Source organism: Salvia miltiorrhiza, chromosome 1, assembly GCF_028751815.1.
Source record: "Salvia miltiorrhiza cultivar Shanhuang (shh) chromosome 1, IMPLAD_Smil_shh, whole genome shotgun sequence".
In the NCBI taxonomy this organism is placed as follows: Eukaryota; Viridiplantae; Streptophyta; class Magnoliopsida; order Lamiales; family Lamiaceae; genus Salvia; species Salvia miltiorrhiza.
The window spans coordinates 67,268,037-67,293,646 of NC_080387.1; the positions used below are offsets into that span (position 1 = coordinate 67,268,037).

The 25,610-nt window shown below is 36.0% G+C and overlaps 3 protein-coding genes across 8 annotated transcripts; 2 read left to right on the forward strand and 1 right to left on the reverse strand.

Annotated features, from left to right (window-relative positions):
* Positions 1-10: 10 nt before the first annotated feature.
* LOC131005259 (nucleobase-ascorbate transporter 4) lies at positions 11-6,006 on the reverse strand. Of its 2 annotated transcripts, none has more exons than XM_057932139.1 (14): positions 5,401-6,006; positions 5,042-5,139; positions 4,760-4,936; positions 4,574-4,674; positions 4,409-4,484; positions 3,976-4,035; positions 3,332-3,516; positions 2,840-2,936; positions 2,490-2,576; positions 2,345-2,403; positions 1,416-1,507; positions 1,230-1,307; positions 690-850; positions 11-602 (listed from the first exon to the last, which is right to left on the reverse strand). In XM_057932139.1, the coding sequence occupies exons 1-14, from the start codon at positions 5,498-5,500 to the stop codon at positions 384-386; spliced, it is 1,590 nt and encodes a 529-aa protein (XP_057788122.1). In that variant the 5' UTR covers positions 5,501-6,006; the 3' UTR covers positions 11-383. The 2 variants fall into 2 exon arrangements, with proteins under 2 accessions (XP_057788122.1, XP_057788123.1); XM_057932140.1 differs by having other exon boundaries at positions 694-850; positions 5,401-5,667.
* A 2,952-nt stretch (positions 6,007-8,958) lies between these two features.
* LOC131005260 (cysteine-rich and transmembrane domain-containing protein WIH2-like) lies at positions 8,959-10,406 on the forward strand. Its single transcript, XM_057932141.1, has 3 exons — positions 8,959-9,337; positions 9,436-9,661; positions 10,111-10,406. The coding sequence occupies exons 1-3, from the start codon at positions 9,280-9,282 to the stop codon at positions 10,154-10,156; spliced, it is 330 nt and encodes a 109-aa protein (XP_057788124.1). The 5' UTR covers positions 8,959-9,279; the 3' UTR covers positions 10,157-10,406.
* Positions 10,407-16,590: 6,184 nt separating this feature from the next.
* On the forward strand, positions 16,591-21,024 carry LOC131005261 (telomere repeat-binding factor 1). Of its 5 annotated transcripts, none has more exons than XM_057932142.1 (7): positions 16,591-16,738; positions 17,268-17,428; positions 17,541-17,758; positions 18,228-18,312; positions 19,460-19,543; positions 19,659-20,006; positions 20,463-21,024. In XM_057932142.1, the coding sequence occupies exons 2-7, from the start codon at positions 17,279-17,281 to the stop codon at positions 20,484-20,486; spliced, it is 909 nt and encodes a 302-aa protein (XP_057788125.1). In that variant the 5' UTR covers positions 16,591-16,738; positions 17,268-17,278; the 3' UTR covers positions 20,487-21,024. The 5 variants fall into 5 exon arrangements, with proteins under 5 accessions (XP_057788125.1, XP_057788126.1, XP_057788128.1 ...); XM_057932143.1 differs by having other exon boundaries at positions 16,610-16,738; positions 17,257-17,428; XM_057932144.1 differs by having other exon boundaries at positions 16,625-16,738; positions 17,242-17,428.
* Positions 21,025-25,610: the final 4,586 nt, after the last annotated feature.

The window sequence follows — 25,610 nt, forward strand, 5'->3', positions numbered from 1 at the left end:
TACTAACATCTCACAAAAATACACTTAAACATAGATAGACAATCCAAAATAATAAAAGATTACATGTGTAAGTTTATACAAACAACACACACTTGTATCAATTAGTAGGTATCTCATGAAAAAGAAGTGGTATGATCGACTAATTATACATTAGAGGAGGCAGCTAATCTAACTCCTAAGTGCTACACATATGGGGCAAATGGGAAGATGGTTTAACCATAGAAAATCATGAGCAAGATGTTCACATGGATATAAACATATCTATGGCTAATTGGTTGAATTTAACAAAGCCTATTTCTTCCCATGATATGTATTCCTTGAAGCAAAGATCTTATGCATCTCAATAGAAATGACATTCTTAACTTAGGATGAATGAGTGGGTGTTAGTAGGAAGGGAAATACTTGGAAAGTCCATATGGAAGAGAGTAGAACTCTTCACTCCTGGGATCTTTGTCAAAATACTTGAACTTAGCCCACCAGTGCCTGCCACTGTCTCGTCGTGTGTTGGCATGTTTGCGCGCAAGAGTCAGGTCGAGAAACATGGCAATGACTCCTGCCACAGCGGCTGGGGATGTGAAGAAGACAAGAACCATTTTGTTGAACTGCACACAAATACGAGTTAGGCATAATTCCTTCAATTGTAAGAGGAAGTTGGAAAAGCATGGGGGTCATGGATATCAGTTGCATACCCACATGGAATGAGTGTGAACCGGACCGCGCCCAGAAGTTAACACATAGTCACTGAAATATCGTGGCACCGAAAGCCCCATGAAGAAAGAAAATCCTAAAATGAACTTTGTTCTGAAGCTGTTGAGGTTGCAATATTGCAGTAAGCCCAGACCAGCAGAAGCTGTCAAATATGGTTACCCATGAACATGCATTAACATTAATACAATCGTAGTTCAGATGATTTAGGCCAAGAAAGAGGAATACTTGCTTATATTTCCTATAAATAAGCTTACTTAGATATGCTGAAGATAAACAAGATCATTTTGGTCATGCAAAAATTGAGCACACATGTCTAGTTATTTTCTTCTAGTGCTTTGATTGGTTGGACTAGAAAATTTAGAAAGATATCCAATCTTGTAATTCTCAATAAGGCCACATTCACATTAATCATATTTGCCTTCTAATTTATGAAAGGAATGAAGAAGGTCAAGAACAATCCATGTAATCAATTATAACAAGTAAGACATTGCATCTTATTAGAAAAAAGAAGGTAGACATACACATGAGAGCGAACAGGACGCAATACAGAGCTCCCACAATCGGTAGGGGAATGGAAGCAAGAATGGCTCCAAACTTTCCTGTTTATAGTTATTGTAGAAGAAGACTATACTGTGAGAATGAAATGCAGACCAACTGTATCATGTGATAATTAAAGAATAAATTAGAGCGGGCATCGAATAACAAACCTAGAACTGAAAAGAAGAGCATGAACCCCGCTGATATCTGAACCACCCTTCGGCTTCCAACTCGTGTCAGACCCAATAGTCCTACATTTTCACTGCACAAGAATTAAATAAATTAGAGAATGCAATGAAAAGAAATAGATGAATGCATTGAGTGAAAGGTTTGAAAGTGTGATATACAGTTTCTATTCCAAAGGGATCAATGGCAATTTTGAGTTCTGATCTTATGAATATAACAATATATAGTGGCATTTGCACATTGTATCATCGTAGTTTCTCCAAAATGTGAAGTAAAGAGCGACTGAAAATGATCCAGATTGTCTAAATAATCCTTATTAGTGGTTCACAATTCTAAGAATGAAACTTAACTTCAATTCTAGTTCATATTCTAAGCAAGACTTTCAAAGGGACAATTGTGCAACCAGGACTTGAACGCATCTATGTAAATGCCACCACATCAATGTAAGTCAACCAAATACCAATTTTGAAGGCAAATTTCAATTTAGAAAATGTTCCCAGAGGGTTCTAATTATTAGAACAAGGTACATCAAGACACATGCCTATTTGATCACGAGCTTTCTTTTAGATAGACTGAAGTATATAGTTAAGGTAGTTAAGACAAATTTGAGGCCTCAGACTAATCTATTGCATATATTTGAGAAAATTACAATGGGCATACAGTTTTCAATGCATGACTGCATATATATTCTTAATAGAAGCAATCGCGTTCTCACATTTCTAATGAAATTAGGCCAGACTATCATCATTGTGATTCTCCACATTTTTCATGTGTTCTCAGAATTTCTTTCTATTTATATGCACTTCAGCTTTGGACACAATGATGGCATGGATGGTCCTTAATAGGCTTAAATGAAATTAATTCAGATTGCTTAGTTGAGTTAATTGTTTCTTCAGAAAGTTAGCAGCATTACACTGACACAGTAGATCCAATTCCTGTGCCAAATAAACCGTCCAGGAAAATGCCAAATCCCTGTATCTCACAGAAATAAATAATGAGACCGAAAATTATGTTGAGCAACTGCAATCTGAAACATGTATAGTTAACTCTCTTCCTACCAGCCAGCCGATTCCTCGGCTAATAACAGAAGATGGGATATGCGTAGCACTCCCGTATCTAGATGCTGCGATAAATGCCCCTGTTGACTGCAGAAGAAAATAAAGTGGAACTAATTGAAAAACTCATCGTCAAGGAGGCCAGAAATAAATGTGGAGAAAAGACTACTCTAACCAGGCAGAAAAAGAAGATTTTTCATCAAACATATTACATCACTTATCAGTAAATTTTAACAATATCATCACCTGACACAATTATAAACACAAACTTCTACAAAGCGGAAAATGTTGGAATTGAGTGGTGGAAATTATAACAAATATTTCCATAATAATAGAAAGAAATTGGTACGAACCTCAATCATAGCAACAAAAGCTGCTGCTAGCATTACAAAAACTTCTCCAACATTTAGAGTGGGTTGACCCCATTGAATTGGATATGGAAAGCTAATCCTGCACATTAAGCTGTAGCATAAGCACTGGAATCAAGTATTAAATTTTGATCATCAACAGTATTCATAATGTTTGTACAACCATGATACGACCGGTTTTCAAGTATTATTTTGGTAAAAAAGAATACAAAATTATCTTAATTTTGAAGTATTCTTTATTTCAGATTCAAGCTTTCAGATATTTTGCACTCATATTGATGGAAACAATAAATAAACTCAAGTTTTAATGAAAACTTAACCAGCTGTACAAGAATGTCAATTAAACTAGAACAGGATAGTTTCAACCGCTAATTTTGTAATTTCAACCATTTTTAAAAAAATGGTGCATCAAATGCATGGAACTATAGGGTATGTATACTGAAGATAAAAACAACCCCTACAACACTTTCCACTTACCATGATGATCCACTTACAAATCCAGACCGGTCGACACGGCAACTTAACTGGGTGTTTAAGGGCCTATTCCTGTATGCACCAGCTGCTGTCAAAAGGGCTGCATAAGCCCACACCACCCCAACAGACAATAGAACCGCAAAACGATCATAAATAGGACGTTTGGAGCTCCAGAAACTAGGGATGTACTGAAACACAATTTAATAATGCGTGAGCCAAGTACAAAATGTTATGGAGCTTGACATGTTATTTTGTAAAAGTGGCATCAGTAGCCGCAGATAATAGAGTTTCTGCTCTAAGTATGCTCATAAAAGCCAGTATCCCTTTTCTTGTCATTGAACTGATGCTTTGACCCAAAAAGGTATAAAATGGCGAGTCCTGTGTAATTTCCTCAGTTGAAATCAGTGTGATCGTGCAATCTCCCTTATTTGGCCCATCTTAAATCAATTGCAACACAACAATCTAAAGTATGAGCAACTATCGGATTTGACAACATTCAGCAGCAAGCACATGTCAGAGTTCTTCCTACCAATTCTCTTGAAATAAATAAGCTAGAGATGAGGATGCCAATTTTATTGTATAGAACTACATCCTTGAAGAGAAAGAAACTGAGATAATACATTTTACTATAGAGTAAATTTACTTACATGAGAGAACAAAACAAGAATAATTAGCTCTGGAAGCCCAATTTCCACACATTCTGCGAGCTGCAAACATCAACCAATGAAAACAACAAACAAGAATTTGTCAGGTTCTTTTGCTCAGTTCAAAAGTTCCTAATCAATCATCTTTAGTACTCATATAAGTAAAACGCCCTAGGCTCTGATTTTAAGGAAATATGAATTCATCCTATGATACTCCATGAGAAGCACAATTTTGCCTTCACCAAAGCCTTCAAATCTGTACACACTCAATATCTGGATCTCAAAGTTTCGGGGCATCAATGAAGGAGTCTACCTTGGTTTTGCATCGAACTTACAAATCACATACAGATTATGGTTTCAATTCCATGCAGACTTCACTAGGGTACTGAATGGTGAAAAGTTTTAGTTCACAGCTGAATAGAAAGTTAGCTCATACCAGCGGGAAACCTTGTTCATAGAGACCGAATCCAACAAGAGCTATCAAAGGCACAGCAGCAAGAGGGCTCAGGGACCTGCATAGTTAGACTATCTGGATATAGTTATCAGTTATCAATTATTTACAAGATACCAAAAATAGCTTACTTCATGTCTTAGCACCCACCTCACAACAATTCTCCAAATCCCAAGAAAACCAAGGAGCATCGGAAGTACTGAAGCGACCATGAGAGCACCTTGTATTCCCCTCATTGTTCTTAGAAACCTCTTAATCAACGAATGGAGAAAGCATTAATTAACAATTATGTGGATCCTTAGTACTATATAGCAGCTGTATTAAGAACCAACTAACCACTCTAGGATTGAAATAGATGAGATATCTTTGGGCGAAGGTAACATAAAGAGATGGAATTAGGAATCTAAGCGAACCGCCTATCACGACTGGCATCCGGGTTCCAAACCATGTTTGCAGCAGTGTGTTAATTCCAGATACAAACAACAGAGTTTGCATCAGTTGAGCCTTCTCCACCTAATAATGATTGACATTCATAAAATTTAATTTCCAGAAGGGACTTCAGACAAGTAATTAACGAAAGAAATAATATAGGTTGATTGGTTAGAAATAAATACTAACATTGCCACCACCCATGTAAGGAACAAGAATGGTAGGAATTATCACAGTAGTTCCAAGCATTACCAAGTAGTGCTGAAATCCCAGAATCATAGCTTCAGCTGCAATAGATTAGTGCTCAGAAATCCAGAAATGAATCGTATGCTGTGTCTATAAATTGAGCAAAAACTCATGATGTGAAACAACACTTGATGATCAATGATGATAATGTTACGAAATTATTTAGGGATGATCATCCATATGCCCCAATTTAGATGCATGTGAGACAGAGAGCTCAATTCAAAGCTCTGTTTCTGCAACTGGACTAATCCGCGAATCGACACGCATGCATGAACGTTCATAGTAGAGAGAGAGAGGCATACCCCATGAAGGGTTGCTGTTGACACAATAATCAACGCCGGGGAGCTGCTCTTTGACAGGGTGAGGCCCCAATTCAACCACCGCCTTCGCCGCCACCGTCATTTTTTTCTGTGTACAACCTTTCCAACTTAGAGTACTCTCAACTCCCTAAGGGAATAGAATTTCAAGCCTCCCCTTCCTCTATTTCTCTTTCGCGCGCTCTCTCTTAGTCTCTCCCTCCTCTCTATATATATATATACAAACTATATAGTGTACACACACACAATTTTGTTATAGTGTATAGATATGGGTTTGGGGTTATAAGAGCATCCGGAATGGGCTTACTTGATAGTCTACTTGATAGTGGATTGTGTTATTGAGTAAGTAGTGCTGCATTGGGGTTACTTGATAGCCTATTTGATTTTTTTAGTTTTTAAATAGGAGAGAGATATTTTTAAAGAGGAGAAGAGAATTTAAAAAAAAAGTAAAAAGAAAAAAGAAAATTACTCGTGCATACTCGAAGACTCGAGTAGCATTCGAGTAAACCCCCCTGCGACGCCCTACTCGAGTGCAACGCTCTACTCGAGTAGGCGCTCGAGTAAGGGGGTTGCCAGTGCTCTAATTTTGTTAGGAACTTTATGCTATCCAGAATTTCAGACAGTTTATTGCAGTATTTTGGAAATTTGATAGAGTTGGTGGCGACTGGACAACGGCTACAACTCCAATCTGTCGAGTGAAAGTGAATGGGTAACAATTGGTGTAACAAAAATTATCAACCTTGGTTTTTTTACTTTAAATTCTTTTTGATCTCTTATTCTAATTGCTTGACTTGGGTCACGTGTATCCAAAATTTTCCCTAAATTTTTCCAATTAATTTCCATTAGTTAACAAATTGTATGGATCAATAATAAAATGCTAATAAAGGATCGATCCTCGTTAAAACCATCTTAATGAAAATTCAAAGAGAATAACATTAAGATGGAAAAAAAAGTACTTATTATTTATATTCAATAAAGAAAACTCATATCATGTATTAAGTAATTCGAAATCAATGAAGTCAGAGAAAAGAAACCATATTCCACTTGGACAGAGCCACATAAATCAATGAAGTATCGTTTTTGTTTGTCTAAGCATTTACTTTCATTTCAAGAATATCCATTGCAACAACAATAGGAACATTTTAATTACGAAAAAATATTACTCCTTTCATTATGTAAAAATAGTCTCGGGAATAAATTATATGAATTTTAATTACTTATTATAGTTGAATGTATTATGAACGGATAAACTGATCTAGCTACTTTAAACATGGTGTTAAAGTGGATTAAGAGATCCATCTTAGTGAATAATGAAATTTAGTTTAAACTAAAATGGTGAACTATATATGATAATAGATTAATAAATTGGTATATTGGAGATATTTACTAGAGAAGTTTAATCACACTTTTGTCGAGGACCACCCAACAATGCAATTTTATACCAGTTGCATATGATTTAAAATATTCAGTCATTACACTGTATATATAATAGTATGAATTAATGTTTTTCGAAAAAATAATTGCTTTATCAAGGTTTAGTGAAAATGAAGAGAACTTTTGCAGAATATGGGTAGGCAAAGAAGTTGAGAAATGACAAAAGGAAGGCAACCAATGTGGTGAGCAGCACAAGACTTTTAATATCCTTGTTTGACTCTTCATCAATAATCCATCTCGTATTGGAATACCTAATTCACCAACCCAATGCCTTGCCTTTTATTTTCTTGTGGGAAGAAGAGTTTTAACACGTATTATATAATAAATATTTCCTAAATTAAATTTGATTTTCAACTTGTTGAATCGAGTTCTTAATAGCATATTTATAAAGATGGAAAAAATTAAGATAAAGAATTGAAGGATAAATTGAATTTGAATTGTATTGAAGTAGAGAGAAGGGAAAGTTCAATTTTTAATAAGGGAATTATTAATAGCTTATGATAGTTGCGCATGAAATTTTATTTATAGCCTATAAACTGGTCATAATACCAAGGCCTATTAGTTCCTTGCTCAAGTCTTGTTAAAATATCTTTGGTAAAAATTCAATGAAAAAAAAATATCAATACAGAGAAAATAATACTTGATCTAAATAAGTAATATAAATATAATTTGGGTTACACATGTTTTCTTGCGTACGAGATATATGCGCATAGCTTTGTCGATTTAGCTTCCATAGCTGATATTAGCATCGATATACTATGATATATGCCTTCAAGTCTACTAACTGTCTCCCTTAAATTTGATTTTTGTCTTCTTCAGTTCTGACTTTCGTAACATATTTCTCAGCTTTGGATATTCTTAGACTTGATGTTAATTTTCTGAGCTTCTAATTTAACCTATTATCATTTATGTAATAATTTATAGATATTTCAGTAATGCAATCAAATTCCAAGCAATATTGTGAGTTTCATGTGATGTGATTTACGAAAGAGATAGTAAAAGCGTTTAAAAATGATGACTTGAAAGATTTTGTGACCACCTTGATAACAAAATACATTCTTGAAAGTTAAGCTAACTTTGTTAGTAATTACTACTAAAAACTTGGTATATGCACTTGTTTTGTTTGCAATTTAAAGATATATATAACACTTCTTTACGCATATACGTGACAATGTTAAAACATTTTTTAGTAGTGTTTTGGAAATTAAAGAAGAGAGAGAGAGAGAGAGACTATTTTATGAGTTACGTCGACCAATAATAATGTTCACTCCACAAAACACTTTTAGGTGGAAACTCAAGTGAAGTAGTCTTGAGGAAGTTTACCAACCTGCAAACTCGAAAACACCATCTTTTCTAATTATTTTACTATTACAAAAATATGTTCTTATAAATACTAATATAGCTATAGTATTCTTAATTTAATTTTTAAAGATACATAAATGTCTATATTAATTTTTTGGGTTATTAGCATCTAAATACACCAACTTTGAGGGTAGTTTGGTTTTGCACATAAACTTTGAAAGGTGCAAATAAATACATGAACTTTAATGTTGTAAAATTTTTATCACAAATTCAAATATAAGATATTTGAACTCCATAAAAATCTTACAATTTACGAGTTTAGAGATGTATTATACGATATCTTTTAGAGGTGTCCAATACGATGTCACAAATTCAATTTATTCTCAAATTAAAGCTAACGTGACAAATCGAAATATCAACGTGTATTCATCGGACATTTTAAAAAATGACACCGTATAGGACATCTCTAAAAGATATCGTATAAGACATAGCTAAATTCGTAAATCGTAAGATTTTTGTGGAGTTTGAATATCTAATATTTGAATTTGTGATAAAATTGCTACAACATTAAAGTTCATGTATTTTTTTACACCTTTCAAAGTTCATGTGCAAAACCAAACTATCGCCAAAGTTGGTGTATTTAGGCTCCAATAACCCTAATTTTTTTAAATGAGCTATTATATATATACTACATAATAATTAAATCACTAACTTTTATGTGAGCTCAACCAGTTATGAGTTAGCTAGTTTAATTGAAATCTTAACTTTTTAAATATAATATAGATAATGACCCTCTATATTTAGTCAAAATCTATGGAGTAGATTAATTATTTAGTTCTTAGATACTTACTAAGGATGGATAATAAACGAAATTACAAAATAAGGAATTAAATAAGTAAATAAACAGAGTCCGAAAGCCGAATTTATCGTGGGTCCAAATCTAAAGCTGCTCGGAATGCACACACATTACATGTGCAATAATCTGTTTAGAAATTCATAATAGAATTTGGTGTTGCGAAATAAAAATCTCTCTTGTTAGAATATAATAACAAAATTTAAAGTGCGAAATACGAGCTTTTTTTTAGAGTTGCAGAAATCCGATCTGATTGGCAACAACAGAGATCGATCATGAGTTATTACAATCAGAATAATCAACCGCCACCCGTCGGCGTTCCTTCTCCTCAAGGCATGCATTCAAACTCTCCTCTTCAATTTCATGCATATTTATATATGATCCGATCCATCGCATTATTAATTTTATTTGGCCTTGATCTAATGTTACAGGATATCCTCCGCCGCCGCCGGAGGGATATCCGAAGGAGGGTTATCCGCCGCAGGGGTACCCGCCCCCAGGTTACCCACCCCAACCCTACCCACCGCAGGGGTACCCGCCCCCAGGTTACCCTCCCCAGCCCCAGTACCACCCCTACCCCCCACAGTACGCTCCTCCTCCGCCGCCGCCGCAGCACCATAAACCTAGCGGCGGCGATTCCGGTTTCTTGCAAGGATGGTACGCCTCTATTTATATGCATTTCCTTGCTTAATTGAATAAATTTCTTGTGTTGATTTGATATATTTGGTGGTTTAATTTGGGATGTACGCGGCTTTCATTCCTTTCTGATATTGTACACAAATCGATTATCTCATTGATGTTACACTTTATCAGTTAAATATATATTTAGGCAGGTATAATTAGCTAAAAAATCAATTAATATAATGTTGGAAAGTGGAGATAATAGTTGGGAGTATTATATTATGATCTCTAATGAAACGAGAATAGTTGGAGAAATTTGATTAAGCTCTGTTTATTTCTTATCGTAGTGCATTCATGGGATCATTTATGAGTATTGGGGTTCAATTTATACAACATTTCTTCTAAGTCCTAATCTTAACTAATTCTAAATAACATTAAATAAATTAATTATGTAGTCGTGGTTTGTTAATAAACTTGTGTTGCAGTTGTGCTGCACTTTGCTGTTGTTGCCTGCTCGACGCATGCTTCTAGTGAAGAAACGTTGAAATGAAATGCATGGTTGGTCGCTCTCGCTGGCAGTGAAGGCTACGCTCCTATATTCATTTCCTGATTAATTAATAATCATTGTTTAATTTGCTAGCTCTTTCTAACAGCTTGGTTTTCAGTGTGATTAATTTGGAATGGTGAGAGTTTCCAAGTGTTTTGTCTCCAGCTCATCATTCCATGCTTCTTTTCTTTTCATTTATTTATTTATCATTTATAGCAAAATTGCTTCCGATTATTTTAATTTCTACGAAATTCGCCTTCTAATTGTACAGAGAGTATCAATAAGCTCAAGAGAAGAAAAGATAAGAAAATAGTTGTTCGTTGTTGTAAAATTTCGAGCCATTTCACACTCAGATTCTTTATCTCGCGATTATTTTAATTTCTACAAAATTCACCTTCTGATTTGACTAAGAGTATCAATAAGCTCAAAAGAAAAATAAGATAAAAAAAAAGTTGTTCGTTATTGTATAATTTCGAGCTATTTTCACACTCAGATTCTCTATCTTAACTTTTTGTAAATAACAAGTTCGACAATTTATAGATGTTGAATGTGACCTGATTGGGGGCATTCCAAGCCACAAGACACATAGTGTTATCAATTAGTATTAAATTTTCTTTCTATTAGCGAAGCTAATTTATCTACTCATTAAAATTCATAAGTTAATGTTTTTAAAATAAAAAATAAAAAATAAATAAATCAGAAGTTAACTTTCTTTGCTTATTTATATTTGGGCTTTTTCCTAAAAAAAGTTATATTTGGGATTTACTCAACCCATTAAGCATTAGGCCCAATATTTATGGTCCCATTATATGAACCGCGGCAAAGAAGCTAAGGGCCAATTTGGATAAGAATATTTTCGTATTTTTTTTTGTTAATGGTGCTTGAATATATAAAATTTAAGTCTATATTGGTTTTTTCTATAAACTTTGAAAATTGTCAAAAATACACAAATTTTATGATTATAGCAATTTTACCATAATTTCAAATACGCTTAAATTGAAACTAACATGACATTCTAAGTGACAAAAATTAAATAAATTATCAGCAATGTGGAAAAAATAAAATGAGATTATAAAATTATGTGATGTTTTTCTTTGGGACATCTAGTCGAAAAGATAGTGGGCCTCCATCATACCCTTGTGTTTTGCTTGATGAACAACATATCTCAATTTCTCAAAAAGTATTAAGCGTATAGACATATTCTTCTTCGTGGTTGAAGTTAACTATTGCTTCATTCATCCCCTTATAACTTACATCTACTATATGCAAATTAATATCATTAGTTTTATCTATCTAGTTCTATAACATATATATATTAACTCAAAATCAAATCAAGCTTAGATACTTATTTGAGTAGGCATGTTGTCGAGACAAATGGATCACATATGCCTACACAAATTGCACAGTATTCATCACTCAAACTCCAATTCTACAAATCGAGGTCAATATGCACAACAAGATCAAGGATATTAGGATGAATCCCTATTTTTTTGACGGGATGGACCTTAATTTTATTTTATTTTTAAATTATTTATTTCACTTACCCTTGTGAAACGACAACGTTTTAATATGCAATTTGTATGATTTTGTTTGTCAAACCGATTATTTTGTCCATGTTGAATTTTTGAGATGTCATGTGACTATTTCACTTTGGACATAATTTGCCCAATTTAAAATTATGATAAAATTATTAGAGATAAAAATTATATATTTTATATAATTTCCAAATTTCATGAAAAAAATCAATATAGACCCAAATTCTATGTATTTATATACTAATAATCTTTTTTCACTTTTTACCATAATATCTTCAAAGTTTTTATGAATGTTCAGCGCCACTCTAAAATTATAGTTTTACTTTGCATATTGTTTTTGAAAACAAAAAAAGTACTATCGGAGTTTTCGAGAAAAAAGAAATTACAAAAAGAAAAAATTAATTTAACACTTTAATTTACAAATTACCCAAGAAAGAATATATGATTACAAACACGTACATGAATTAAACTTTTACAGCATATTTCGGAATAAAGGCAAGACAACCAAATCTCACGAGGCAATAATCATAATTCATTTGCTTAGGAGTATAATACTATTTGTAACACACAATAATCATATTGAAACTAATCCCATAAAAAAAAATCATATTGAAACTAATTTAAAAACCAAACATATAATGGATATTGACGAAATAAAATTTTGTTTACTTCTAAATTCTAATAGAAATACATTCGAAATACTTCTGAGGATTTAGGCATATTTGTCTTTTCTAATATAATAATTATATATACATATATTATTGTGTGAATATATGAATCTAGCCTATTTCATATTGTAAACTTAAAATTTAGCCTATAGGATTAAAATTTAAAATTTTAGCCAGTTTTTGCGTGAAATGTCCGAAATGCCCTTGTATAAATAGTGAATTCTGCCATTTGCCATGTTGCAGCGTGAATTCTTCTTCTCTCCTTCAATCCTCTCTCTCTCTCTCTCTCTCTCCCTTCGGCTCCCCCTCTCCCTCTCGCTACCCGTCCGCCGCCCGTCCGCAGCGCCGCGCGGCCACTCAATCTCCGGCAGCACCGCACAGCCACCACCACCGCGACGCACAACACCTCTTTCTCATCTCCTCCGGCGACCACAACTCTTGCTACAGCCGCCGCCTTCAACAACTCTCCATCTCTGCTCGAGATCCGGCGCCTGAGCCCTAGCTCCCCCAAATCCAGTCGCCCTCACCCCTACCCTTATCTCTCTCTGGCGAAGAGAAGCCAGATCCGCCGGCCATCCAGATTCAGGCAGATCTTTCTCGATCTCTCTCTCAATTCGACAGATCTCTCTCGATTTCTCTCTCCCTCAACAGATTCTTTATAATTTTCTAGTTTCTCTCTGTGTTGGTGGAGGTTTTGGAGCTGGTGGAGGTTTTGGTGGTGGAGGAGGCAGGTTGGGATCTGTTGCCTCTTCTGCAGATCTGTTGGGGGACGACGATCCCTCCGCCGCGGGATGGATGATACCGGCAATGAGATCCGGCTGCAGGTGGACCATCGCCGAGTGCCTGGCCGGCGGAGACGACGAGTTTGAGCTTGAAAGGCGCAGTGCAGCAGCGAGCGGAGGAGCGGCGAGCGCGCGGAAAGGCGCAGTGCAGCGGCGCCGCTCAGAGGCGACGCATTTTCCCAGGCAAAAAAACCCTAGTTCCATATCTGAATAATTTTGGGGATTTTTGTCTTAATTCCCTGAAAAAAAACTTTAGATCTGAGACGTATGTGAATGATTTTCATTCTAAGATCTGTTGAGATTGTTGATTCAGAGATTGAATGCTGAGATTGTCGATTCGAAGGAATTGTTGTATTTTGATCGTAGATTGAATTGATTCAGATAATATTTTGTTGTATTTTGATTGTTGATTTAGAGGAATTGATGTATTTTGATGGTAGATTGAGTTGTTGTATTTTGGTGTTGTACACAGTTTGATTGAGCTGTATAATTATTTTTTTAATGTTCTTAAATTCACAACCAAATTTATGAATTCACAGCTTAATGTTTTTGAATTCACGACCAAATCTATGAATTCACAACTTAATATTCTTGAATTCACAACCTGATCTATTAATTCAAAACTAAAACTCGAATTCACAATCAAAATAAATTCTAGTTTTAGTTGTGAATTCAAACTTTAAAAACTCAAATTCACAACTACTTGAATTCACAACCAAAATAAATCCTAGTTGTGAATTAAATTCAGGTTGTGAATTCGACTGATTGTGAATTCACAACCAACATAAATCTGGTTGTGAATTAAATTTTGGTTGTGAATTCGTTTGTTGTGAATTCACAACCAAAAAATTCTAGTTGTGAATTAATTTTTGGTTGTGAATTCGACTGGTTGTGAATTAAATTTTGGCTGTGAATTCGACTAGTTGTGAATTCACAAACAAAAAAATCTGGTTGAGAATTCTCACTGGTTGTGAATTGCGGGATTTTTTAAAGGGGTGATGTAAAGTGGCCATTTTTTTTAATTTTTAATGTGGAAGGGTATTTTGGTAACAGTGGCCATTTTTTTATGTTTTTATTTTAGTGGATAATTTTTAAGTTTACTATTTCAAAGTGGCCATTTTAAAAATCCACTCTATATTATTTAAGTACATAATGTGTACATATTTAAGATAATCAATACTAATATCTTACTAGTCCATGAATAAAATTTATACACGACTTTTTTTTTTTTTTTGAAATTGGATCAGTGTGGACAATTAAATTTAAAGATAGTGCAGTGTGGACAATTAAATTTAAAGATAGTGCAATGGCTGAAAATGGTTCTCCGGTCTTCTTTTATTTATGGTTCTTTCTTGAACCTCTCCCTATATATATATATATATATTGAAATCAGGCTTAGTAATTTTTTCTTAGAGTGGAAAGATGTCTTTTTTATTTTTTAATTAAAATTACAAAAAATATCTAAACATAAATAAATAAGCAACTCGCATACAGACAGGGTACATCTATATCACACAAAGGTGAAAAAATAACCGCACGCAAACGAAATTGAATCTAAGACCTTACATAAATGAATAGTTTTTCGGTGCCTCAGCTTTGGCACAGCGCAGAAAGATGTCATTATTGAGATTTTCAAGATAACTTTACTATATACTCCCTCCGTCCCGTTAATAAAGACACAGTTCTTTTGGGCACGGGAATTTAGGAGAGTTAAATTAGAGAGTAAAATGTGTTAGCCTCTTTATTTAATAAATTTAATTAAACTTGTTTAATTCTTCTTTTTCTCTATCTTCTCCTCTCTCACTCCTCCCTAGTCCCTCCCTCACCCCTCCCCCATCCTTCTCAGTCAGTCGAAATTCTCTCTCTCTCTATGAATTTGAGAATCACAGCTCCACCATTGTTGTAACCTCCATTTACTATCTTTTCTCCTCTGACGAAATCGCTGGCGACCACCGTCGAAACAAAGAGCTGCAACACAACCATTCCCATTCCTCACATTTTTTGTGAGAGCAGATTATGAAAAAAATACCCAAATCAAAAATGGAAGAAACAGAACAAAGGGGTGGCTAGGGCTTAGAGCGGCGGCGGCCATGGCTGCCGTTGCAATCGCTGGGAATCGAGAGGGAAAGTGGTGGCTTTGCTGCTGTCACTCTGAATCAGGTGAAAGAACGGCGATGGCGGCTCGTTGTTAGTGATTCGTCGGAGAGAGAGAGACGCCAGTCGATGAGTTGTTGACTGGTGCGTGAGAAAGAGAAAAATGGTGAGATGATCGAGGGAGATGGAGAGGGGCGGGAGGTGCATCGGCGGCTGTGGCTTCGCCGGCGGCGGTTGCTGCGGCTGTGAAGATGGCCGGTTAAGGTTGGAGAAACCATGGCTACTGTGAAGAGATAAAGAGAGAGAATTGGTAGGTTGGAGAAATAGGTTTGTATGTGGCCTTAATTAATTCACTAATTTTATGTTAATTTTAGCCCAAAATAGAAATGTGTCTTGTTTAATGGGACAACCCAAAAAGGAAAGTGTGTCTTAAATAATGGGACGGAGGGAGTATTTTATAGGGGGCCGCTCCAACGAGACCCCCTAATTTTAGTGAGATCTAGGACACGATCTGGTGCGTTTATTTTATCAATCCCATGGCTGATATTGTATCTGGAGGGTGATTTTTTTTCGCAGGGTTCGAATCCTAGAGGGAGCATAATATTTTAAATTTTGTTATTCATCAGTATATACTGCATTGTTCATCAGTATGGCCTGTTCATCAGTATATATATTATTCATTACGAATTTTTAATTTTTTTTCATCAGTATATACATCTTGTTCATTAGATATACGTTTGGTTCATTAATATTATATGTCTTATTCATTATACTCATGGTAGACGAAAAATAGGGGGTCTCACTGGTAGGGGTGAGCAAAAAATCCGAAACCGAATAACTGAACCGATCCAAACGGAAATTTTAAAATATGGTTCGGTTTTTTCGGTTTTTCGGTTCGGATTTTTTAAAACCGAACAAAACCGAAAAACCGAATTTTATTTATAATATATATATAAATATATATATGTATATATATAATATTTTAATTATAATTTTATAATATCTAACTTCTAATATTTTTTAATTTTATAGTTTTTTTTTTGGAATTTTCGGTTTTTCTTTCGAAAATTTCGGTTTTTTCGGTTTTTTTTCGAAAATTTCGGTTTTCTTCGGATTAATTCGGTTTTTCGGTTCGGTTCGGTTTTAATTATAAAAATTTTGGTTAATTCGGTTCGGTTTGTTCGGTTAATTCGGTTCGGTTCGGTTTTTTTTTTTAAACCGAACTAAAATATGGTTTGGTTTGGTTTTAGCAAAAACCGAACCATATAACCGAATGCTCACCCTACTCACTGGAGCGCGTCCCATATTTTTTTATATATATATATATAATTATTTATATATATTAACTCTATCAAACTGCTGAATTACCGTTAATTGACGCCCATACAGTTACATTTTCGTATTGGACAGAAGATTAGGGGAAAAGGGGGGTCTTTGACATTTTGATTATCAGATCTCCAATTCACTATAGCAATCTCCGCCTTCAGGTAATATTTCTTGTGTATTTGATAATTAATGACTTATTTCAGCTGCAATTAGAACCCAATTTCCAGATATTGCCATTTCTCTTGCGAAATTAGGGTTAGGGTTTCCGCTTCTGCGCTCAACCAGTTCTATTTTTTTTTTTGTGCCGTGTAAAACGCCGCTGGCTTCGATTGAGTTTCGGTAACTGACCTACGATTATAATTGGATTTGATCCGTGAAAATATTTGGAACTTGATGGGTGTGGTTAGGATATTTTAATTGTATTTGATCCGTGAAACTAGCTGGTAGCAGATATGTTTGTTTTTACGGATGTAGTTGTCCCCATTTCCTCCTCTTCTGTAGATGATAGGAAAGGGGCAGTTGCTTGATCTTCGAAGACCATTCCTTCTGGAAACTTAATTAATGGTTTTTGGGATTAGCTGAGCTGCTTTGGATATAAACTGAAGTGAATTACTTGAGATTATGCAATTAGCGTTGTTTGTTGCTCTTTGACCTTGGTATGCAGTTAATCTCGTTTTAGCGATCTGTCAGTTTTTAAAATAATGGGAGCACCTAAGCAAAAATGGACTCCAGAGGAAGAAGCAGCTCTTAAAGCTGGAGTCCTTAAGCATGGGCCGGGAAAATGGCGTACCATTCTGAAGGACCCACAGTTCAGTGGAGTTCTCTATCTGCGATCCAATGTTGATCTGAAGGTAGAATTTTGTAGTCCCCAGTTCTTTGTTATTGTAATGCAATTTACATCGTTTTCGAGTTTTTCTGTTTTAGAAAGTTAGATGTTTCTGATTTCATGGTAGTGTTGGTTAGGACAAGTGGAGGAACATGAGTGTCATGGCGAATGGATGGGGCTCACGTGAGAGGGCCAGGTTAGCTCTAAAAAGGATGCATCCTGCCCCCAAGCATGGAGAGAGCTCTATGGCTTTGTCCACCTTTAGTCAAAGCGACGACGAACTAGTAGATGCTAGGTCTCTTGATCCTTCAGGCGGTTCTTCACCAAATGATGGACCAAAGAGATCTATCATGAGGTTTTACATTTTATTACAAGTTTTCATATATATTTCCCTACTGAAAGTTACAAGGCGTTGTCACAATTGCACATAAAATTTTTAGATTTTCATTCTTTCTTCCCTTCCATTTTAGGTTTGCTTACTTTTTTGATAAAACCATGTATGTAGATAAGTTGGATTAGCACATTCTTGCTTCTAATCAGTTATATATGACTATCCTTTTCTTGACTTACGCCTGCGTATCGAATAGCATCACATAAAATTTTGTCACCCGTTTGTTAATGAGCAACCTTCTTTGGATGCATTGTGCTCTGATTTTGTCGACTAACGGCGTACCTACATATTTGATATGTAGTTCTATACACACCACGCCTGTGATTTGGACATACATACTGTGTGTTTCTAGTAACTTTATAGTAGCTCTGTTCTAACTTCTAAATGCCAGGGATCGACTGACAGTGGATGTTTATGTTTTCTGTTACTGAAGGCTGGACAATCTCATAATGGAGGCCATAAGCAACCTGAGGGAGCCTGGTGGCTCTAACAAGACATCAATAGCTGCATATATAGAGGTGATATATATTTCTTTTACTATGTCATTAACTGATTCCTTTTTTGTTGGTTAATGCAAACTTGCAGCTTGTCTGTATGTACTTTGCAATTGACATTGACCTATATGCACATTGACCTAAAGTGCATTCTATAATACAAAGAGGGTACTGCCATATGCTAGTAACTGCATTCTTGTCATATCCTCCTTACTCCTTAGACTTAATTTTGGTGAAAATGCATTTTTCTCAACATATATGTATTGGTGGAGATATAAATATCAAGTGAATTCCTTTGAAATATATTATTTATTGTTTACTGCTCGGACAAACCTATCAGGTGAATATTTTTCAAATTCATTCTTTCTGTTCTTTACTGTTTAGTTGGCTGATATCCATTTGTTTATGATAAGTAACTGTAGAGGTCCTCATGTGGCTCGGAGACAATCTATAGATTTTATTGCATGAGCATGGTCGTGTGCGCTTTCTCTTCCTTCCACAATTAGTAAATTATCAATTCCCTTTTGAGAAACTTAAACGAGTTTACTATGTTTCTTGAGATATCTGAGGCTGGGGAGTTTCAGAGAATTCTTCTTTTTTCTCATTGTTTCATGCTTCTTCTTGTCACTACGGGAATATCTGGATGTGATTGTTATAGTAGAAGTTATTGGGAGAATAATACAAGTTTGGGTGGACTGTAATCCGTCATGAGTAGATATAATATGCATTAATTAACATAGCTGTGTTTAGTTTATGCTTCGAGGGAAAAATTGTTTGATAGAACAGACAAACACTGTCATTATGTTTTTTAAATTCTCAATCTAACACAGCAATTCTTGTGTCCTGGAGTTGCTTTTGTTTTCTTTGCCAGAAACAATAAAATAAACGTATCATTACACTTTTGTTTCCTTGTCGTACTACAATTTAATAATTCCAGCATATTTTGTTTACTTACTAACTGTTACTGTTTATAATTTGGAACAATAATTGATGTTTGGGGGTGCGGCAGCACGCACTTGTACAGTCTACTGATTGTGGACTTGCATGCATTTTTTTTTACCTAAGAGCTCTTGGCTTTGTTCTTGCCTTGAGGAATTGATTGGGAATTACAGTTGCTGAGTCTATATTCGCCATCTTCATCTAATCTCAGTACTAGTTTCTTTTTCCCTAGGATCAATACTGGGCACCTCCAAACTTTAAGAGAATATTGTCTGCAAAGTTAAAGCATATGGCTGCAACTGGGAAACTTATTAAGGTTTCTCCAAATTCTTTTTTGCTCTCAACTTCTATTTCTGAGTATTAATTACAAATCAACTCCTTGAAATCTTAATTTAGCTGATGAAACTTTGAGGTCTTTTTTTGTTTTACAGATGAAACGCAAGTATAAAATAGCCGGAGCTTCCACATTATCTGAAAGAAGAAGGAATCCGTCTGTTGCTGTGGAAGGAAGACAAAAGATTTCTCCGAAAATTGGCCATGATGACATTGGTCATCTCACAAAATCTCAGATTGATGTAGAGTTAGCCAAGATGAGGAGCATGACTCCACAAGAAGCCGCCGCAGCTGCTGCGCAAGCAGTTGCTGAAGCAGAAGCTGCAATGGCTGAAGCTGAAGAGGCAGCTCGTGAGGCTGAGGCTGCAGAAGCTGATGCGGAAGCCGCCCAGGCTTTTGCAGAGGCAGCATTGAAGACACTGAAAGGAAGAAACACCCCCAACATGGTGAGATGTTAATGGCATTCATGTTTACTTCCACAACAATTGCATATTTGTTTGCTACAAGTATGTAGAAATCCTGGTAAATCAGAAATTCATGCAAAAAGTTTCTTTGAAAATCTTGAAATGAAAACAAACAATCTTCAGTTTGCATAAGGATGTGGATTTCCTAATTAACCTATAGAGGGAACTGTGTATACATAGTATACCCATTGAGTCATTGACTGGTTGATTTAACCAACCTCTGTCTGCAGTCACTGACACTTACCCCACCCTCAGATGACGAAGAAGAGTTATCTTTTTGTGCAACTTGTGTTGTATGTATATACTATTTCACTATGACCATTAGTTTGGTAATTGGAGCAACTAGATTGTTAGTTTTGTATGTGTTCACTTATTTACCATTCATGCAGTTTGATGGATTAAATTTTCTGCTCACATGATTTATTTTGGTCTCAACAGAATGTACAGATGATTCATGCGTGATGGGGTTCACTCTCTCTCTGATCACTAGCCGCTTACAGATTCTCTCGAATGAAACCTGGTTGATTGTCTTCCATAGTTCCATGGACTTGATCTATCTTGTAAATATAGCAACAAGATATTTAACCTATAATATGAGGGAGCGGGGAGGTGTTCCTCCAGGCGAGTCTGGCACTCGTCGTTGTCATTTTTTGGGGGTTAGCTGTATGTTGATTCATTCCATTGTAGAAATTGATGCTCGTTTGCTGAACTCTTTTCTGTATTAGTGGAAGATGGTGGAGAGATGTTTGCTGGGAAAGAAAGAAGAAAGAAATAGAAAAAGAAAAAGAAAAAAGAAAGACCCGGTGGTGATAACATAGATCTAGATGTTTGGATCCACTGCTTTTTGTTTCTTTTAATAGGCGTAAAATGGATGGTAGATATGGGGGCAATTCTCTTTTAAAATTGTTGTAGCAGACTGCAGTATACCCTTTTTTTGTTGTATGATAATAATATTGATAATAAGAATTATAATCATGAATCCATGATGGAGTGAATATAACCACCAGACTGCATATAATTTGACTATGATGTACTGCTTTTTTTTTTTTTTTTTTTTTTGAGAGGGACTTGTTGTTGGTTACTTGTGCATTATACAGTTATTACAGTTTGGTTGCTTTTAAGATTTTTTATAATTTGGTGGCTAGAAAATTTAGTGCTTAGATTAGAATGTTTTATATGGCACGATTAATGAATGTATCATTCGTATGTTTTGACGCGTTATCAAAAGAGCTGCATTCCTGTATGTTGTCATCCTAATCCTAATTATTTGATAATTATAGTTTTAATCAAATTTTTAATATGAATTAATAAATTTTAATTGTGAATTAATAATTTTTTAACTGTGAATTGCTAAGTTATAATTATGGAATGATAAGTTCTTACTAAAACCTTAATTACCTATAATTAAAATCAATGAGACCTAACTCTAATGGCAAAGTTGGGGCGCCTAAAAACTCTTTTGCGAGAAGTCTTGGGTTCAATCTCGTCTTCGTGCAGTGTAGTTTTCCACACAAAAGACTCTTTTGTGAGAGGTCTTGAGTTTGTGAGAGGACTTGGCTTCAATCTCGCTTGCGTGCGGTGTAGTTTTCCTACCCTTGTATGGGTAGTGATCCCCCCTGCGTGCGTAGTTTTCCTACCCTTGTATGGGTAGTGATCCCCCTGCGTGCGGTTATTTTCTCACATTTGTGTGGTGTAGGGGTCCCGCTTACATGCGAGTGGCTTATTGAAATTTAATCTTAGATAAATCGTATGTAAATGTATGAATTTCGGCTTATTTTAAATTTAATCTTAGAGAAATCATATGTAAATGTATAAATTCTATGCAGAACACGTATGAAATCATTGTATAAATGGTTGAATTGCGAAAAATAAATTATTTTTTATTTATGAAATTTGAACTTAGGGTCATTAATTCATCCAATTGTATAAATGGTTGAATTACAAAAATTAAAATTTTCGTTATTTATGAGATTCGAACTTAGGACCATGAATTCATCCAACAAAGTGATGAATCAACTATAGATCTATCAACTATAGATCTTAATGATCTAAGGTTAAAAATATTTATTTTATATTTTAAAATGCGTTTTTATTTTAGACCACTCTTATTTATATTATAATATATTTTGAGAGAAATAAAATATTTACTTCTTAACATCATCATGGAGAGTCGGATCAACAACTTGGAGAACTTGGCTCATTAACAACCTTTTACATTTTAAAATTTATCAAAATTTTAATTAAGTCAAAATATTAGTATAGTACTCCCTACGTCCACGAAATGAGTACCCATATTTCCTTTTTGGTCCGTCCACCAAATGAGTACTCATTTCCTTTTTTGGTAAGTGTACCCCACACATCTCACTCACAATAAAAGTGGGTCCATTATTCCACTTACACACACTTAATCAATTTCTTAAAACCCGTGCCACCCCCAAATGGGTACTCATTTCGTGGACGGAGGGAGTAATATTTATTTAGTAGTTTTAGTTATTTAAATAATTGCTACTAAATATAAAATAATAGTTAACAATAATCTAACTACTTCAATTTGAATAGATACAATAAATCTATATAATCTATATATCTATATAAATATAATATACTATAAAATAGGAGTTTTCCCCTCTCCATTTTCTTCCCTATCTCTTTTTCTCTCTCTTCTCCCACCAATCTTTTCAGTTTTCACTATTTTCTCTCTGTATTCCTACTAATTTTTTCTCTCATCTCTCTCTTTTTAATTCTTTTATGAACATCATCAAATTTGATTCATGAAAAAAATCAATATGAATCTAAAACTTAAACTCGTGATAAGATCTTTAATAGTATGATAAAAAAAAATAATCAAAAAGGAATTTGAAACAAATTAGTTATGAAAGAATAAAAATTTAAAATATTTTCTTCTTCTTCTCTCTCTCTATATTTTTTACAACTTTTTATTTATGTTTGTGTATTTATTTATATTTTAATTATATTTAAGGTTAATAGCCGAAAAATACACAAAGTTTCACCAAATTTGCATTTTGCATATGACCTTTAAAATTAGATCCATAATACACCAACTATTGATTTAACAAGGTGAGAAATCCGATTAAAATTAACGCTGACGACAATGACGTGGACTATTTTTAAAATTATGTGGGACATTTTTAACACAGTGACATACTGACATATAAGACATAGAATGAAGGAGATGGAAAGAAATAACGTCACCGCCTCTAAAAATCCAGCAACCGCATCGCCACTTCCTCCCTAGGCGTCGGCAATGGCAGCCGCAGGAACAAGCCACGACCTCCGCCCCCAATCTTTCTCATTTCTCCGACTAATGACAGCAGCGTGAAGGCGTCGCCCCTATCATCGTCCGAAACCCTAGCCCCGCTACCACCTTTTTCCTCTAATTCTCGGCCACGACAACCAAGTGCCGCCACCGCTGACTCTAGCCTCAAGCCTCCTTCTCTGAATTCAGGCAAAAGTGCCACTGCCACCTCTAACCTTCTCCGATACACAAACACCACACAGCAACAAAACTCAATTCAAAATTTAATTACCTAAAGATGCCAGCCACCGCAACATCTAGGATCTAGGATCGAGATGAATGAATTCGTAACTCTCCTGGTTACGGGCGACGGATGTGGAGGCGCAATGGGCCAGGGAAGAACAACGGCGGCAGAACCCCGCTGCTCATCCAAGTTCAGCGAAAAGAGAGAGGGGATGAGGAGCTCGCGCCGGAGCTTTTGCTCGAGGGTGACCCGTGGACCTACTGCACGCCGGATGAAAAACAGAGCGGCGACGACTCGCAGGGCCCAGGATCAACGGCGTGACAGCGCGGCGGACAAGCTCTAGACGGGAAGAAGAAGGTGTCGCGTCCTCCAAGCGGCGGCGCTCGCCGGTCCCTCGGCGGCAGCGGATTGGAAACAGAGAGGAGGAAACTAGGGCTGGCCCCTTTTTCACCTCAAGCACGATTCCACACCCCTATTTTTAATTATACTCACTCAAAACGACGTAGTATTACATAAACGACGGTGCATCCACGTCCGCAAATTCTGGGAGCCACGTCAACTAGGATTTAGGTTATAGTCAACGCGTGTGCAAATTGCAGTTAAATCAATAGTTCATGTATTATGGAGCTAATTTTAAAAATCATGTTCAAATTACAAATTTAGTGAAACTTCGTGTATTTTCCGGCTATTAACCCTTATATTTATTTATTTTGATATGTCGTTTAATTTTAATGTTTATCGTGCATCGCACGGATGAACGTAGTAGTTAGAGTAATATAATAGTTGAAACATTTTTTAAAAATATCACTATTGAGTTGAGTTACAAAAAAGGTTAATTACGTGAAAAATCATGAACTTTGGTGCGATTTCCAAACTTTCCATGAACTATTTTTTTTTTTTTATCAAATATTCCCTGAATTTAAATGCCTGAACAATTTTTCCACGGTTTTTACCTCCGGTGAAGGTTCGGTCTTAGCTGGCGCCTATGTGGCAATACCGAGCTGACATGGCGCCTACGTGGTAATACCTACTTGGGAAAAAAATAAACAAAAAAAATAGAAAATCGATTATTTTCCTCCCTTTCTCCAGGTCGGCCGGTGGACCGCTGCCTTCCTCCGGCAAAGCAGCACTAAGGGCCACCACCTCCGCATTCCTCCTTCGCGACGATCACCTCCCTCGATCTCAGACATGAAGGCCCGCCTCCGCCAAAAACCGAACCCCCAAACTGCCGTTGTTGTGCTCGCGCCGTTCCAGACCTCGTCCACTTTCGCGAACCATCCACCGCAGACCTCGCATCATTCCAAAAATTCTTCTTCTCCCCAGACCTCCACCGCCGCCGTCCACCACTAACCTCACGCCGTTCTTCTTCTTCCCCAAACATCCATCGCCGCTGTCCACCTTTTCTCCCTAAAAAATTATTCTTCTTCACCAGATCTCGCGCCGTCGACCTCACACCTCACTAGGGTTTGCGCCCTCTTTCGCGCGGCGCCACCACCCGACCCCGCGCCGCCTAGGGTTTGTGCCCCCTTTCTCGCTGCGCCACCACCCGACCTCGCGCCGCCTAGGGTTGTGCCCCCTTTCACGCGGCGCCACCACCCGACCTTGCGCCGCCTTTCATCGCTCTGGCGAGAATAAGGAATGAGAGATTTGAGAAACTAGGGCTCTGCAAAACTGAGGGCAGGGGCGGTCCGATGGGCGGCTCTTCGCCGGAGTTCAGAGAGGAGAAGATGGGAGCTAGAATTTGAGGTAAAACGACGTCGTTTTACGCCCAACTAAACGACTTCGTTTTGGTTCCCGTCCGGCAGTGCCATATCATTTGGAGATTTTTGAAAATCATGGAAAGTTTGAAAATCAATTTGGGGATTTTTGAAAATCATGGAAAAATTATTCAGAAGATTAAATTTAGGGAATTTTTGATAAAAATAAAAGTTCATGGAAAGTTTGAAAATCCGACCAAAGTTAATGATTTTTGGCGTAATTAACCCTTACAAAAATTGATATTTTTATCCTGAACTACCAAAACTAAAAGATGAGGTTTATATTCTAATATGATCATCCGCACATGAGAATTTGTGAAAGTAGCACC